Below are 17,786 nucleotides of genomic sequence, written 5' to 3' on the forward strand. Positions count from 1 at the left end.
TTCTTTGCGTGAAAAATTCTCTTTAAATATCACAAACAACATATGTGAAATCCATGGCACAATTCAAACGGGACCAGAAAATAATTTTTATCTACCCATTGGATCGCATTCATAATTTTTTGCTTTTGAGGACCCATGTACCGGAAGTGGGTGGGCGGGACTTCACCACTCTATACCCGGTTGGGCGGGTTTTGGGCTGGTTTTGAGTTGCTGTTTGGCTGCTTTTGTCTCACAGATCTGGCAACCCTGCGCACCGCCGTCAGTTCCGCTTGACCCCGGCGGCCGCACCGGATGTGCCTCACTTGAATCTGACCGCTATTATTTTTCTGCAGCGGCGGCTGAGAAAAAGATCTCGAAGCTTACTTCTCTGGCTTACTTTGAGATTAACTTTATTATTTTTTTTCTGCGCTTTCCCTGCGTTTTCAGCTGAACAGTCCAAAAATGTCCAGGAGACGGCACAGCGACGAGAGTGACGGTGAGTGTCCGTTATGATGCGCAGCGGATCCCGCGGCTAAGCTAACAGTCGGCGGCTAGCTAGCGGGGAACGTGAATCTGAGAGCGTCCGGCTCGGCGACCGGGAGGTGGATGCGTCTGTTTAGGAGAGCATGTCCTCATCCTGTTAACACCACAGAAACAAACCGAGCAGCCGCCGGCGAGGAGCCCACAAAGCCCGCTGATGTTTCCCTCCATCCCGCTGACCTCTCTGAGAGCAGTTAGCCTCGGTAGCCTAGCCGCGGTGCTAACGCTAGCTAAACACACTCACATGGGGGCGGTGACCAAGAAAGAGCTGACAATCATCCAGAAGTGTGTGTGTGTGTGTCTGTGTGTGTGTTTGTGGCTCCAGTGTGAGTAGTTTGACTCAACTTGGGTCTAATTGAGATGTGTGTTTTCCAAGTTTGATGCTTTGGCTCATGAGTACCTGAGCAGGTGCGCCCTAGTTGCCATAATTACCAGATAGTCCAGTCATTTTATGAAAAAACCTAGGACAAATTGCAAGAGAAACAAACTCAACTGATTTTGTATCCTCAGTTTGTCCTGAGTGAGGGGGAAAAAAGTCCCAAGGAATCCCATTGGTGGAAAGTTTTGAAAATCACCTATTTATGGCCACATATTACCAAAAAACACTGTTTTTAACACACAGGTGAATGGGGTTCAAAATTTTACTTTCAGATATCACTATAAAAATTCACAAGTTGATTACACACACAAAGACAAGAAAAAAAGTCAATTACAAGTTCTTTGAATTATTCTGTTTACACATGCATATCACACATTATCTGATTTGATATGCGCTAATAAGGAATATAAGGAATAAATGCCAGAACAGATATTTAAACAGTGAATTAAAAGGTTACTATATATATAGTAACCTTTTAATTCACTGTTATATAGTAACCTTTTAATTCAAGGTTACTTTATATATAGTAACTTTTTAATTCACTGTTTAAATGTCTCTTCTGGCATTTATTCCTTATATTCCTTATTAGCGCATATCAAATCAGATAATGTGTGATATGCATGTGTAAACAGAATAATTCAAAGAACTTGTAATTGACTTTTTTTCTTGTCTTTGTGTGTGTAATCATCTTGTGAATTTTTATAGTGATATCTGAAAGTAAAATTTTGAACCCCTTTCCCCTGTGTGTTAAAAACAGTGTTTTTTGGTAATATGAGGTCATAAATAGGTGATTTTCAAAACTTTCCACCAATGGGATTCCTTGGGACTTTTTTTCCCTCACTCAGGACAAACTGAGGATACAAAATCAGTTGAGTTTGTTTCTCTTGCAATTTGTCCTAGGTTGACCCCAATTTTGGCCTAAAATTACTGGACTAAGAGGAAGTGATTTATAGTAGTAGTTGTTCTTTATTCCGAGTAAGCAAAACAAATAAACAAACAAAAAGAAAAGAAAAGTAATCACACAGTAATGGACAAACATAACATAAATAAGCATAAAAATGAAACAACACATAATGATTTAATTTTACCTATCCGGAAGGGAGTGGGAAGAAGTAAAACTTATCTAGTCCCACCCCTCGTCCATAAGTCAATTACATATTAATACATATTAGGCTTCCTTATCCACCTGAAGCATACCTTAATTCATTATTTGGACTAGTTCTGCTATTATATCCTAATTACCAATCATATTTATCTTTATATGCAAATAACTTGTTATAAACCATGGCCAGAAATTATATCAATTATTTACTGTCACAATAATCTAATCATAATAATCCTAATATTTTTCATCCTATATTCATCCAATATTTATAGAGCTGAGTGATGTGGGCAAAGTGTCATACCGCGATGTTTATGCTAAATATCACGATAGCGATGCAGTATGGGATATGACTCTGGGTTCACATTTGCAAATTGAAGTGACAATTAAGCATTCTTCAAAAAACAGCATAATAATATCAACTTGGATGTAGAAACAAGTGCAGTTTCCTCACAAAGTGTTTTAATGATCAGAGCAGACCTGTCACTGTCTTAAGCTGCTGTAAATAATGTGAAATAATAGTAATATCAAACATTTTGCTGCTTGGACACAATGCTTCAGCAGTATTTTAAGTGTAACACCAGGAAAAAAAACAGCTTATTAATATCCACTGGATGTAGAAAATGTAGTTATTTAACAATATTTTTTGATCAAAACAGACCAATAACTATCTGAGCTTAACTGATGTCCACATTTTTGCCTTTTGTGATTTTAAGATTAGCATGTTCATATTTCGATAATGATGTGATAATGATATATTGTTCAGCCGTAGTGGTTTAGATAAATTGGCCGATGTTTCTACTTTCGTTCATCCTCACCCACCGTGTGACGTTGTGTCTCCCTCTCAGGAGGTCAGTCCCACAAAAGGAGGAGAACCTCTGAGCCCATTGAGATCGAGGATCGCCTGGAGTCGCTGATATGCCGCGTGGGAGAGAAGGTAAGAAGAGCCCTGACAGTGAAAGGATTCCATAAATGACCCGGTGGACGGTCTGATCCACACCGTGTTACCGTGCTGTGGGTGCACTTTCATTCATTTTCTGCGTCAGGGCCAGGACGATGTGCTCATCTCCCGATTCCATGCTGTCATGATACTTGGGTGCCGATTTGATTTGTATTACAGTTCTACAAGTGCTGTGATTTGATATTATGATTTATTGTGATTTTCTTTTTCTTAAATTCCCCTCTAGTTTTTGTGGCTGTAAAGATTATTGAGGCTGTGATCATCCTAGAGGTCACTATAGGTCATTTTATACAGGGACGTCAAGTTTAAAAAAATGCTCTGACTGCAGTGAAATGTCTCCTATGGGGGCTAACATCATCACACATGAATCAAATGTGGCTCATTGAATCCACAAGAGTCTCAGCTTTCCAGTCAAAGACTGTTTAGACCCCAGTCTGCACAAATACACCATTTTACAACAGGCCCAAAGAAGAACACATTTGCACTGCATGCAAAAATGATTTTTGTCCCAAACTGCATGGGATTAGCAGAAGGTGGGCATGTCTGCAAAGGGGAGAGCCGTGGTTGCCCAGAGAACCCATTTTCATTCACAGATCTGGAGGCCAGAGGTCAAGGGACCCCACTGGAATTGCCAGTTTTTCCCTTGCCATTGTTTAGCAAAACATTGGAGCGATATTTTTCCCCGTTGCTGACAACCTAGAATGATGTGTGTGTGGTACCAACAGATTCCTTCCATCTAGTTCCATACATTACCGATATCTTTACTTTAAATCAATTTTAAAAAATCCTTTAAGATTTGTGATACTTAAATGAATCTTTTTTTCCTCACCCTTGCACTGTGAGTACATTTTCATTCGCTGTCTGCAACACAAAGAAAAGTTTTGTAATAAAGTACTGCCCTGGAGCAACTATTAAATATGACAGAGCTGGTCATTATCAAACAGTCAATAAAAACATGTAAATAACACTGGCAGGGATACGTTTTCTGTTCTCAGTAGGGGAGGACAGTAGCCACATTGGTTCATCAGAGGATGAGCAGTTATCGACAGATTTCTGCATGTTGGGTTGTTTTGGGGCATCAGTGAGGTGGGCAGAAAAGAGAAAACTTAACAAATGTATTGTACTGTTTTCCTCATGGTAAAGCTTTAGTTCAGACAAATCTAACTTGAAGTAGCCTCTTAAATGTTACAGGTGCTGTGTGTGTAAAAGTGTGTGTGCTGGCTGTGTTTTCACAGAGTACGTCGTCCCTGGAGAGCAATCTGGAGGGCCTGGCAGGCGTCTTAGAGGCAGACCTTCCAAATTACAAAAACAAAATCTTGCGCATTTTATGTGCTGTGTAAGTTCACTCTTGCAGCTTTGACCCGTAAAATGCAAAAACAAGCAGCTCAGGCTCAGTTCTAATTAATTTTTTTTGTTTCCCCGACAGCGCCCGCCTCCTGCCGGAGAAGCTGACCGTGTACACGACTCTTGTCGGCCTCCTTAACGCCAGGAACTACAACTTTGGTGGCGAGTTTGTAGAAGCCATGATCAGACAGCTGAAGGAAACTTTGAAGAATAACCTTTACAACGAAGCTGTTTACTTGGTAGGCTAACTGGCTTAACAGTTACAGATTAACCAGGTTTTCCCTAAAACCTACCAGCATTTATAGGTATTATTGTACAGAATATTGAGAAGCATCAGGATGTGACTGTTCCTGTTTATTTTTGTCCTTTTGCAGGTGCGGTTCTTGTCTGACTTGGTCAACTGTCATGTGATCGCTGCTCCCTCGATGGTGGCCATGTTCGAGAACTTTATCAGTGTTACTCAGGAGGAGGATGTTCCACAGGTAGCTGAATATCCTTCTCTTCAGCACTTAAAAGAGTGATGGTGTCTTTAAGTTTCAGTTCCTCTCTTCCTGCCCCGCTTGTTTGAAAGTGCAGAGATTCGTTTTGCAGCAGTAGAGAGCGAAGGAGGAGCATCAAATCAGTTTGATCACAAACAGTCGAACTGAAGCACAGCACCACAAAACATCAAATGACTTTCCCTTCCTTTTGATGGGTTTTGCCCTGGAAAAAAACAGTAGTTGATTTAGTGCCTAAAACATTAGAATTGCTTCATTATTTTTTGTTGATTAATGTGTTGATTATTTCTTGGATTAATCATTTCTTCCAGGGGTGTCAGACTCATATCGGGCAGTAGCCGCATTCGTTTAAATGAGGTCTCACAGGGGCTCGATTATTTTTTGATAATGTCTCCTATTATTTTAAATCATTTTGTAGCATAACAATCAATGAGAAACTGCATGTTTGCTCATGAAAATAAGACATAATGTAGAATTACATTAAACAGGAGAGAGAAATGCAACAAATACACAGCAGACAGGTTTGCCATTTACATCCCAGAAGAAAATGAAATTGCTCTTTCCGTCTTTCTGGAAAAATTTTACACTCCATGTCAACCTTTTGCTTTTTTAATGTTTGCTAAAGAAACAGAATGCAGCAGCCAACCTGCTGGTTTTTCCTTCACTGCCAACCAATTCTACTTCCAGCTGTTGGATAGTTAGTACTACTGGGTCTCATTCATTTACATAATTTATCATTAATCATAAATTTATCATACAAACCTCTTAATTTGCTTATTACACACAGTTGATAATAATTGGGTACAAATATTTCAAGTTATGTCTTCAGATTGCCACGTTAGCAGCCAAAAAAAACAAAACATTTTTTTTAAAGATGTGAACAGAGAAAACAAGACAATCATAGCATCTGATTGAAAACAGTTACTTGATAAATGACTACCGTGTTTTATTGATTTTTCAAAATAAGAATGTTATGCCTGTTGTGTGTTAATTTGGTAGCTGGAAAGGGCATGTGTGTAAAAATGTGTTGGGTTATATCCACCGGGTCACAGTTCCCTCTGAGTGGTTTTCACAGAGGTTTGTCTGCGCTCCTGGTTCATGTTTGAGATTGACGTGTGGAGTGACCCTTGGTTTCGTGTGTGTGCTGAGGTTCGGTCGGACTGGTTCGTGTACGTGGTGCTGTCGTGTCTGCCCTGGGTCGGGAAGGAGCTTTACGAGAAGAAGGACGTCGAGATGGACCGGCTCCTCAGCCAGATCGAAGGCTTCCTCAAGTAAGAGCCCTGACCATGGGTTTGATCTGCTTTCCAGCTTGCCCTTACATTTATTCTCAAGTCTCATTCTTTTCTTTTTTTATTCTTTCTTGCCATCTGTTATTTATTTTATTATTGCTTCAATCCACTTGCTCTGTCGCTTTTATTTTATTACAGTCACGCTTGATTTTTTTTTTCTTTATCCACATGTTAGTAAAACTGTAAACATCTAGTCGATTATCATTTTAGTCAGTTTCTTGATTCTAAAGAAAAAATCATGTGGCCATATTACATCGCGTGTGTTTTTGTTTTGTTTTTTTAATTTCCTCAGGAGGCGAGTTAAGACACACGTCCCCATGCTGCAGGTGTGGACGGCAGAGAAGCCCCACCCACAAGAGGAGGTGTGTGAAAGATGCCATTTGTCATATCAACTTATTAACCAATTTACTGGGGACATTCAACAGCAAAAGTTTTACACAGCAAAGGCCCATCACCTTCACCATCCATGCAGACACTCCTGCGACAGACGGATAGATAGATAGATAGATAGATAGATAGATAGATAGATAGATACTTGATTGATCATGGAGAAAACTTGGGCATCCAGTAGCAGTTGCCGTGAATAAAGTCATTGAGCCTAGTTGTAACGTGTAGTTTCATCATCTGGTAGTGATTTCACCATATTTTATGAGCTTTACTTGAAACAGCACAGATGTCTGCTGATGGGCGTTGGCTTTTAAATGCTCACCTGCGGAAAATTTTGATAATTTTCCACCAAAACTTGATGAAATGAGGCCATCATTAACAGCACCGGCTGACATTTCCCCACTTTTTCTCCCCGTGTTTGGCCCAGTATCTGGACTGCCTGTGGGCCCAGATTCAGAAGCTAAAGAAAGACCGCTGGCAGGAGCGCCACATCCTGCGTCCGTACATCGCCTTCGACAGCGTGCTGTGTGAGGCTCTGCAGCACAACCTGCCCCCCTTCACCCCACCAGGACACATGCCCGACGCCCAGTACCCCATGCCCCGAGTCATCTTCCGCATGTTCGACTACACTGACGCCCCAGAGGTTTGTGAGACATTGACAAACCATACATATCAATACATCTGGGATATTTAGATTTTTTTTGTTGCTGTTGTCAAAATTATTTTTAACATATTGGAACAAATGAATGGCCATGAAGTAGCTTCATATTTGAGTTGAAAATCCCGCAGTGTCCTGGGTTCGAGTCTGAGTCCAGGTCCTTTCCCTGCCTTTCCCGTCTCTCTCTACTAAAACTATCAAATAAAGCAGAAATGCAGATGGCGCATATAAACTTACAAAAACAACTTGTAAAACATAATGAAATGTGTTTTAATGCCTGTCCCGATTTTTGTCAAAAGTGTTAAACCCCTAATTATAGGTAAATGTCACCAAAATGTGCTTGGCAATACAAGTCATTTGTTTTAATGCTTTTTAGTATTACAAAAGCATTACAAAATGATGGATTATAGCCGCTATACCGGCATTCATAGCAAAGATAACGTGGCAGAATAGGAAAAAATTACGTAGTTAAATTTAGTTTTCCAAGATGTACTTCTGTTGGCAGAGTAACGTCACCGTGACTTCTATTATTTCTCATTATACAGTGCCCAACGTTTTCTCTCTTTGTCCTCAGGGCCCGGTTATGCCTGGCAGCCATTCTGTGGAGAGGTTTGTCATAGAAGAAAACCTACACTGTATTATCAAGTCTCACTGGAAAGAGAGGAAAACATGGTGGGTGGCGACCGCGGCCGCACTTCATTTTTGTCAAGTCTCAATGTGCACATGAACTCATCTGCAAATGTCTTTTATGTTTAAATCTGTGATTGAGGCTGCTTTTGTTTTTCCTCTTTGCAGCGCCGCTCAGTTGCTCAGCTATCCAGGGAAAAATAAGATTCCACTCAATTATCACATTGTGGAGGTATTCTGGGATTTTTTTTTTTTTTTTTTTTTTTGCATACAGACAAATAAGAGAAGCATTTGGAGTCGACTCCAGTGTAGAAAGTAAATGTGTGTCTCTTTTTTTCCAGGTCATCTTTGGAGAACTTTTCCAGCTGCCATCTCCACCTCACATCGACGTCATGTACACTACGTTGCTTATTGAACTCTGCAAACTGCAGCCGGGATCATTGCCTCAAGTTGTATCCTTGATCACCAACAGTATGGTAGCGCTAGTTGGTGTTTAATTAGATTGCATGTCAAGGATGCCCATTAACACCCATGAATTTTAAATTGACATCATTTTACAGCAGCCCCAGAGACTTCTGATGTGTCCTCATAATTAGCTGATTTAGAGGATTTTTGCTTTGATTTGGTCACAGAACAGAGGAATTATTAAGAGCCAGACAGTATGCATGAGATATATTTTGTTGTTGTTGTTGTTACTCAGAATGACTACAATATTCTCCACTCTGTGTAAGAATTCACCTTAAAATGTATCTGCCAGCTGGCCCAAGCCACAGAGATGCTGTATATGCGACTGGACACTATGAACACCACCTGCATAGACAGGTAATGTTACTGCTGTGCTTATTTTTACCAGCTGCTGGAAAGAAAAACGTCATGGAAATGTTCTGTCCATGTGGCATAATGCTGTCATCTTGTCTTGTGACATTTGCAGACTAATAAATTGGTTTTCACACCATTTGAGCAACTTCCAGTTTCGATGGAGCTGGGATGATTGGTGAGTGATCATGTTATTGATACTGAGGGCATTTGTACTATTGTGAAAAAACAAAAAATTGACCTGAATAGTACAGCAAGATAATCCTGTTATGATAATATGTTTTCTGTAAAGGGCTGACTGCTTGACGGTGGACGCAGAGAAACCCAAGCCCAAGTTTGTCAAGGAGGTGCTGGAAAAGTGCATGAGGTATTAAAACTTTATTCACATCTTTTCTCTTTTCAAAAACTTTTTGCTGTAGATTTTCCTTTCTGTGTCTCATGGTCATGAGTTAGTTTAAGCTATAAATGTTAGGATACAAGGCGTCAGAATATTTATGAAATGTGCAATGAATATGTATCTGTCCCTATTAAATAAAAATAAATAAATGTTTTCTTCAGCTACTTAGTTCACTTCACATTTTACCCCAGTATTATATCTTATCAGTAATTTTATGTGCTTCCTTTTTGTTCATCATGTTGAAAATGTCTAATCATATTATACTTTTTCTTCCTTTAAAATATTTTTGGAATAATAATATTCTTAAAAACAAAATCCTGTCTTAATTAAAATTCAAATAACACCTGTTTGTTCCTCACTTCCAGACTGTCGTACCATCAGCGGATAGTTGACATCGTCCCGCCCACCTTCGCAGCGCTGATCCCAGCTGAACCCATCTTCTACTACAAATACGCAATTGAGAGCAATTGTAAGCACATTATTAACCTATCGTATCATCTGCCACCACTGCCTGGGGATTGTTTTTTTATGAACTGACTCAGGTTAACTCTAATCTGTCTGTGCACAGTGTGCTCTTGGAAAGTAAATGCTATTTATTCCGCTGGATGTGAACAATAAGTTAGTATAACAAAAGTCCTTGGGCCAACACTTTCTTCATATGTTACTAAAAAAGTTATCTAGTGATTACCTTTCCCTAATAATTTATAACATAATTTCCACTCAGCATCCACTTTCTCAGGTCCACCTGTACAGTCTAATGCAGCTCGGTTCAACAGCTCTGCCATAAATTCTACCTTTTAACAAAGTTTATAATGTTCAGTTTGTGTTGACATTGTGGAGAATGTGTCAGTTTAATTCTGTGTTTATTATTTAGGTTGTAGTTTGCAGAGGTCTTGTACTGGACTACATTTTACTGAGACGTGTTTTTTTTTTTTTTGTTCTTCTTGTTTATATACATGAGGGGGGACCGGATATTGGAAACAGCTCTTAATAAAATGCAGTCCAGTCCAACAGCAGCACTAACTATGAGCTCAATGCCAAACATAGAAGTGAATGAGCACCTCTATTACTATGACAAAAAGAAAAGCTGAGCATTACAGGCAGCAGGAAAGGAAACTTTATGGCAGCTGGATTAGATTGGATTAGATTATACAGGTGGAGCTAATAAAGTGGCCACTGAGTGTAAATGCATTTAACAAGACTGCCATCTCAAGTATAATGGTTGTAATTATTGTGATCATTACAGTAACAATAGTTCTAATTATATTTATATTATTTTCCATATGATAGCGAGTACTTTACAATGAAAAGGATAAAATGCATGCAATTACATTACATTAACTGTAATACATTATATTAATGCATTAGAGAGCAGTTCTGCTGATTGCCCATTCACATGATTGTGCCTCAGCTGCACTCCCTGTTGGCTAGATCACTTCTGTCACTAAATGGTTCCACAGACTGTTCGGTTATTATTATCACAAGGTCTGATCCAAAATATATCACTTTAAAATATCGTTTTATCCTGCAGCTTCATTACCTGGTTACGCGGTCACCATCACCGTTAGCAACGCCATCAAGAACCGAGCGTCCAATGAGGAGATCCTGACGATCCTCAAGGAAGTGCCCAACCCCAACCAGGAAGACGACGATGGTACATTTATTTATTTATTTATTTAGTTATTCATTCTCCCACCCCTTATTTTTATCATGGGAAAAAAATTTCAGCATTTTTTCCATTCCTAGAATTCCTCTGGAGGAAGGTAAAAATGTCAGAGAACTTTTTAACAAGATCACATCCCTGAGAGAGAGAAAAGATTGGAAAGGAACTGGCATTTAAATTACAGTCTTTCCTTTAGTTTTTCCTCTAACAGTGGTCTTTAAAGAGACGTCCATGAATATTAGAGGCATGACATTGGAGCTGTCCCCCGGTAAATGTCTTCCCATCACTTCACCTCTTCAGGCTTGTGAATTACAGAACCTATTTGCAATTCACCGGGAACGCTTCAGTTGATTTAACAAGTTCATTTGACACAGAGATCTCCCTTATCGGAAAGATTTTTGACATCGTTGACATCTTTTTTTGTTTTAAGGATTTTACCTGCTGTCTTCCTCGCCTCTGCCTTCCCTAATTCTCTTTTCTCTCCTTTATTTTATCTTTATTTTCTCATTTCCTGTCTGTCTGTGCTCGTCCAGACGAAGGGGAGAGCTTCAACCCTCTGAAGATCGAGGTGTTCCTGCAGACTCTGCTTCATCTGGCAGCCAAGTCCTTCAGCCACTCCTTCAGCGCCCTGGCAAAGTGAGTTTACCCACCGTGAAAAGATGTGAACATCTTTGCTATAAAAGTAGAGTTTTATCGGTAATTATAGCGCAAGGCATCTCCTTCTTTGTCAGAGAAGACCAGCCAGCTTTGCTTTAAACCACCATGGTGAAAGTGAAATTTATCTCCTGCAATAAAATGCAAGGTTATTGTGGTGAACTGCATCCCATGTATTCAGAGTATAGCTATACCCATCATTTTGGATTGTACAATGATGGGTATGTCATTAAAAAAGAAGTGTTATATTAGCTTGTATTTTGAAAGACACAAACACTGTCTTTATTCCAGTCGACAGAGTGAAAGTTGAGTTGAGCTGAGTCGGGGTGCGGCAGGGCACAGCGAGGGCGAGGCGGCAGGCAGAGGGCCAGCGTTGTTGTGCGGCACATGAAAGTGTCAGGCTTCGCCCCCCGGACAGGCTTAGTGTACAGCTTTGATGTGATTACCAGATGAAAAGCGGCATCACCTCTTTGTTCCTGCGCCCAGTTTGATGGGATTTGTGAAAAATAGAAAATAATGGACCATGAATCGCTTCACATCTTCTGCTAGATTTAAACACGCTTTTCCAAAGAATTGCTACCAAGTTCGGGAAAATCTGCTCCTGAATTGTGCCGTACCATTCTCAAAGGTTTTTAGTCACAGAATGAAACATTTCTTTTACTTATATCTGCAAAAAACAAATCACGCCTGCTAAAAATATTAAAACCAGAACAGAATCTAAATAAAAACTAAACTAAAAATACCATGCTGAAACGAAAAAAAAAAACAATGTGTTCAGTATGAAATTAAAATAAACATTGGCAACTATATAAAAACAAAAAATCCAAAGCCAGAACAATCTCAGTTAGCCCATAAACTCTGCAGAATGTCATAAATGAACCTGCTGTTTTTTCATAAATCTCAACCATTTAAGGCAATAGCTTCCTTGCAGCGTTAGGCACTGATAACGCTAAATATGAGTTTGGATTATTAAGGATTTTTTATTTAATTGAATGATGTTTTCATGTATGTTCCTTCTCCACCTCCTCCTCCAGGTTCCATGAGGTGCTGAAGACTCTGACAGAGAGCGATGAAGGGAAGCTGCACATCCTCAGGGTGGTGTACGAGGTCTGGAGGAACCATCCGCAGGTGAAACTCTCGCCCTTACCTCCTGTCAGCTGTTTCAAACCTGACTTCCTGCCTTTTCAAATCTATCTTTCCTCTAAAACTATACAAAACTATATTTACATTTTAAATGACGGTGTAATAGTAATATAATTAAGGATCTAATGGCTCAAGTTATTACATTCTTAGTTAATGTTGTTACCCAGTCAATTAAAAATGTAATACTGAGTTTGAAGCAGTAAGAGCTGGCTGCTTAGTCTCACTGCCCAGCTCTTCTTCTATTTACTCCAAACAAATCAAGGAACATATGTAGAAGGAGGAGACAGTGTCATTGAGGAGCACATGAGCCCAAGTTGCAGTGTGTAAATTTCTGTGTGGTTGTCATTGTTCTGAATGGGTTTGCCACCCCTCCGTTATTGCCTTATTTAAAGAGTGAGGCCCCTCGCCAGGTGTTGGAGTTATGAGTAATTTGTCTGTTGCTAACGAGCTCATATTTGAAATAATGGCTTGTGCCTTTTAAACGTGCATGTGGCTAGTATTAGCATTGTTTGTCTAGAGCTGGGCTTCATGCAGCTGCTGGACAGACAAAGCAAGGACAACAAGGACAGCTAATGCACACATTCAGACACCAGTCTGCATGATGTAAAGTGTGTTTGGTCAGTTTGAACAGCAGAGGTCTCATGGTTGATAGTGGGATTCTCCACACCTGCTCTTCCACACTTCTATATTAGCAGCACCAAAATACAAGTTTTGAACACCGTTGCCAAGACATGTTGTCCCTTCCGTCTTTTATTCATTCCTTGAAACAAACTGGAATCGTAAAACACATCACCTCCTGTGCTGCAGGAAAGAAACAGAAACAAACAGCAAATGGACAAGTTTTCATGAACCTGACAGGCTGACTGACAGTTGTGCTCGTTACTCGACTGGAAATCAGCCATTTAAAGTTGTCCGACAGCTACTTTATCAGCAACCGCCATGTTCACCACAGAATCCAAGTGCCACAGCCAAACATTACACCATGCACCTTCACAATAAAAGCTCCCACTTCCTCACAGCACATGATAGCATGTACACCAATCAGATATAACATTATTACCACCTGTATAATCCAATCTAATCCAGCTGTTGTGTCATAAAGTTTCCTTTCCTGCTGCCTGTAATGCTCAGGTTTTCTTTTTGTCACAGTAACAGAGGTGTTCATTCACCTCGATGTTTGGCATTGAGCTCATAGTTAGTGCTTTTATTTTATTGAGAGATGTTTCTAGTATTCTGTCCCCCTCATTGTATATAAACAGGGCAGACAAAAAATTAGAAACACCTCTTCATATAATGTAGTCCAGTACAAGACCTAGGCAAACCACAGCCTCAATAATAAACAGAATTAAATTTGCACATTCTCCACAATGTCAACACAAACCGAACATTATAAACTTTGTTAAAAGGTAGAATTTATGGCAGAGCTGCTGACCTGAACTGCATTAGACTGTAGAGGCTGTCACGATGTTATAGCTGATTGATGAATACTTTCACACAGCACGTTAACTGGCCAGCTGGATGTATTGCAACCAGCACAACAATATCAGCACCATAAATAGTAGTAACTGTCCGTGTCTCTGCTCCGTTGTAGATGATCGCCGTGTTGGTGGACAAAATGATTCGGACGCAGATCGTGGACTGCGCCGCCGTGGCCAACTGGCTCTTCTCTCAGGACATGGCTCATGAATTCACCAGGTGGGACGTCACGCCTGACCACACGTTTAATAAAATGCACAGAGGCTTTCCTTCATCTTGCATGTTAAGTGTGTGAAAGCCTGTTTTGGCTGCCTGTCGAGGTCGGGGAAACTAAAAGTTGTGTGAACTTGGTTTAGGCTTTACATCTGGGAGATCCTGCACTCGACCATCCGCAAGATGAACAAACACGTCCAGAAGATCCAGAAGGAGCTGGAGGAGGCCAAGGACAAGCTGGAGAAGCAGCAGCATAAGAAGGTAACTTTCCTGTTAGTTTTCTTAGTTTGTCTATTTATTTTTTTCGATTTTCTTCACTCAGCTCACAAGAAATCCAAACCAGGTGGGAAATTCTCGAGGTGAAAATCAATTCTGAAATATTCTGGTGAAAGTGAAGTGCAAGGCTGTTGTTACACTTCACTCTCTGGGTGCCTCAGTGCTGTCAGACTCACAGTGTGATTAAAAATGACTTTATCCACAGTGTTTTCTGTGTTCATCATCGGCTTTTATTAAATGAGGTAACAGTTGCTCTCTCAAAATTTAGCTATACATCTTCACAGTTTTTTTTTTCCCACAATTCCTATAATCATCTGTCAGTAATTAATATATTTAGAAGCATGTAGAAGCATCTGATATCTCATTTCCCTTCAAATGCCAGCTGCTGATGAATATTGTCAAGATGCTCATAAGATTCTACAAGTACAAGAATAAAGAGTCATTATTATCATTATTGATCACAGTGCTGCGCAAAATAATCAAGCTAATCAGCCACAACACTTAAGTTTTATTTATTTATTTTTTTCCCCACTGATATGGCTACAATTTTCATTTCCTTTTCCATGGATTTGTATTTATTTTAGTTTTAGAGAAAGACAAAAATGCTAAGTTGTGATGTGTTGCCCTTGATTACTTTCTTTAAGGGCAGAAGGGTTTCAGTTTTACTGGATTTCTTCAGGGCTGCAGTCAGATGCCTTTCACAAGCATTTAAACACAAGAAACCTGACGCTGATCTAACATCACTTTGACATTTAAATAATAGATATAATTTTCTTGTAATTGTAAAAAATCACATTTTCTGATAACTTCTTTTTTTTTTTAGGGGGGATTTTTGTTACTAATGTCATTGTAATATATTAAACAATTAAATATTTTTTAAAATATTTTTAAGTTTCGTCTTGGTGTCTCTAATGCTGTAACACTGCGGTTCTCTGCTTCATGTGTGCTTGCCACCAGAGGGACAGCGGAGACGACGAGGACATGGAGAAGAACAGCGAGGATGAGGAGGGTCAGCTGGAGGAGCAGATTGAGAGGCTGCAGGAGAAGGTGGAGTCGGCCCAGAGCGAGCAGAAGAACCTGTTCCTCGTCATCTTCCAGGTACCCGACGCGTTCATTTGAAGAAACTCTCAGCGGAAGCCAAAGTGGTGGATCCGTATGTGACACCAGAACTTAAATTTACAAACACTACCACCACAACGACGTGACGGAGGTTCAAGGCTCCCGCGGCTCCTCGTTCTGTCAGCCTCCAGTTTATATTGGAAAAAAAAAATCAGCAACTAGTTTCTCACCACATCTACTTTATTTTCCTTTGTGTTCATGTTACGTTCACTTCAGCAGCTTCATTTATTATTTTTCTTTCCGTCACCTTGGCTGTATCCTGAAAATAAAACCCTGAATCCATTTAAAAGAAACAGAACAAAACAGAGTAATACACTTCAGAAAGAACTTTGGATCTTAAAGGCCGACTCTGCAGTTTGAAATGGGATTTGTTTTCCTGAACTTACGGATGAAGCTGAGGAAGGATAAAACCCACCAGGTCCATGCCAACAATAATGACCCATAGAATTAATGTAACACTTTAAAATGCCTGTCTTGAATCTGGTGTTTTAATATCACATGTACATGAAGACATAAACAATAGTGCAAAATGCTCTTCTGTTTTTTTTTTGGTTATGATGGAGTAAGATGTCCTGAACTCCTGAGGCAAGGTGTATTATTTGGAGAGCTGAGTGTCATTCATCATTCTTCACCACATCATAACAAGGCGGGGTGTTGACCTCTTCTTTCAAACGGCTCCGTCTGCCTTTACCGTCCAAAGGTCTTATTGAAATGTATTATTCTGTTTTGTTCTGTTTTGAACCAAAAAAAAAAAAAAAAAAAAAGTTTCTTTTAAATGAATTCAGTGCTTTATTTTCAGGACACAGCCAAGGTGATGGAAAAAAAATCAAGCAGGGGAAGTGAATATAAAATGAAAGGAAAATTAGATTTGGTGAATAACTGCTTACTTTTTTATTTATTTATTTATTTATTTTTTCAAGGAACTTAGTCAAAGAAAAAAATGTCACATTATGGTTTTTTAGCTCTCGGAAATTCAACATTTCAGTCATGTGGAAGTGATTTGAATTATTTTACATTTCACATAGAAAGGAAACCTGTTGGCTTGTTTGTGTTTTAAACATATAAATCTTTCCTGGTGCGGCTTTAATGAGCACATACGGACTCTTTTTTTTTTTTTTCTTTTAAATCCTGTTTCCTCTCCCGGCAGCGTTTCATCATGATGCTGACGGAGCATCTGGTGCGCTGCGAGACGGGCAGCGTGGACATCAGCACGCCCTGGTACAAGAACTGCATCGAGCGGCTGCAGCAGATCTTCCTCATGGTAAGACACCTCGTCTCATCAACAAACACACACTCTCCACGTCGTTTTCCCCAGAAACACAACACTGATTTGAACGTTTTGCCTGGTGTGTCCGCAGCACCATGTGACCATCCAGCAGTACATGGGAACGCTGGAGAACCTGCTGTTCACCGCCGAGCTCGACCACCACATCCTGGCCGTGTACCAGCAGTTCTGCGCCCTGCAGCTCTGAGCTCCCGCACACACACACACACACACATACACACACGGAATTAGAATCAATGTGTACTTGTATGCGTACAGTACCTCTGCTAACCCTAATCTGAACCACACACACACAAAAACCCACCAGCTCAAGACTGAATCTCCTCATGACCCTGTTTTTATTTTCTTCAACCATGTGTACGGCTGCCATCCAGTGTGTTAACCATGTGCAACCACAAACCGAGAGACATTCAAATCGTAGGAACTCCAACAGAAGCCAGGACTTTTTTTTTTCTTTTGGTGGATCCTTTGCCATTTTTATTTGCCGTAGAGGATTTTTTTTCTCCGTTTGTTTTTCTATTTTGTTCATTTTTACCACGCGATGCTCGTATTCCTATGAATGGGTCTTTTTAAAACTCGCTGTCTGAATCAAGACGGAGCTGAGGGTAAAGGAAAAAAGCAAAAAAAAAAAAAAAAACGAGCATAGGGGAGGTCGATATCAGGTCTGCTCTGATTGATTCTGAATCTAGAGAGCGTTCTACTTTTTTATATGTATTTTATGTGGAATTGGGAAATTATTAAAGCTCTGTAGAGTCTTTATCTGCCTGGTTTGGTCTGTGGTGTGTTGTGCTCTGCTGCTGATTCCCTCTGTGTGTGTGTGTGTGTGTGTGTGTGTGTGTGTGTGTGACATTTTGAAGATGATGATGAAATCCGCTGTAATGTCCTCCCTGCTGGTTTTGTTTTAATAACGTCCCCTCCGTGTTAATGCATTCCTGTTTCCCTGCCGCTGAAAAGGTGCGGTATGTCACCTTAAACAGTGTG

The 17,786-nt window shown here is 40.0% G+C and overlaps 1 protein-coding gene across 1 annotated transcript; it reads left to right on the plus strand.

The window, feature by feature from the left end:
• The first annotated feature begins 254 nt into the window (after positions 1–254).
• ncbp1 (nuclear cap binding protein subunit 1) lies at positions 255–17,562 on the plus strand. Its single transcript, XM_030062525.1, has 23 exons — positions 255–475; positions 2,849–2,937; positions 4,197–4,297; positions 4,388–4,544; positions 4,680–4,787; positions 5,952–6,073; positions 6,384–6,453; positions 6,906–7,121; positions 7,711–7,808; positions 7,932–7,995; positions 8,105–8,215; positions 8,521–8,585; positions 8,695–8,757; positions 8,872–8,946; positions 9,342–9,445; positions 10,508–10,630; positions 11,173–11,275; positions 12,328–12,421; positions 14,028–14,131; positions 14,269–14,386; positions 15,359–15,499; positions 16,668–16,781; positions 16,879–17,562. Exons 1-23 carry the CDS (start codon positions 442–444, stop codon positions 16,990–16,992), a joined length of 2,388 nt encoding a protein of 795 aa, XP_029918385.1. The 5' UTR covers positions 255–441; the 3' UTR covers positions 16,993–17,562.
• The last annotated feature ends 224 nt before the right edge of the window (positions 17,563–17,786 follow it).

Source organism: Myripristis murdjan, chromosome 10, assembly GCF_902150065.1.
Source record: "Myripristis murdjan chromosome 10, fMyrMur1.1, whole genome shotgun sequence".
Taxonomy (NCBI): Eukaryota; Metazoa; Chordata; class Actinopteri; order Holocentriformes; family Holocentridae; genus Myripristis; species Myripristis murdjan.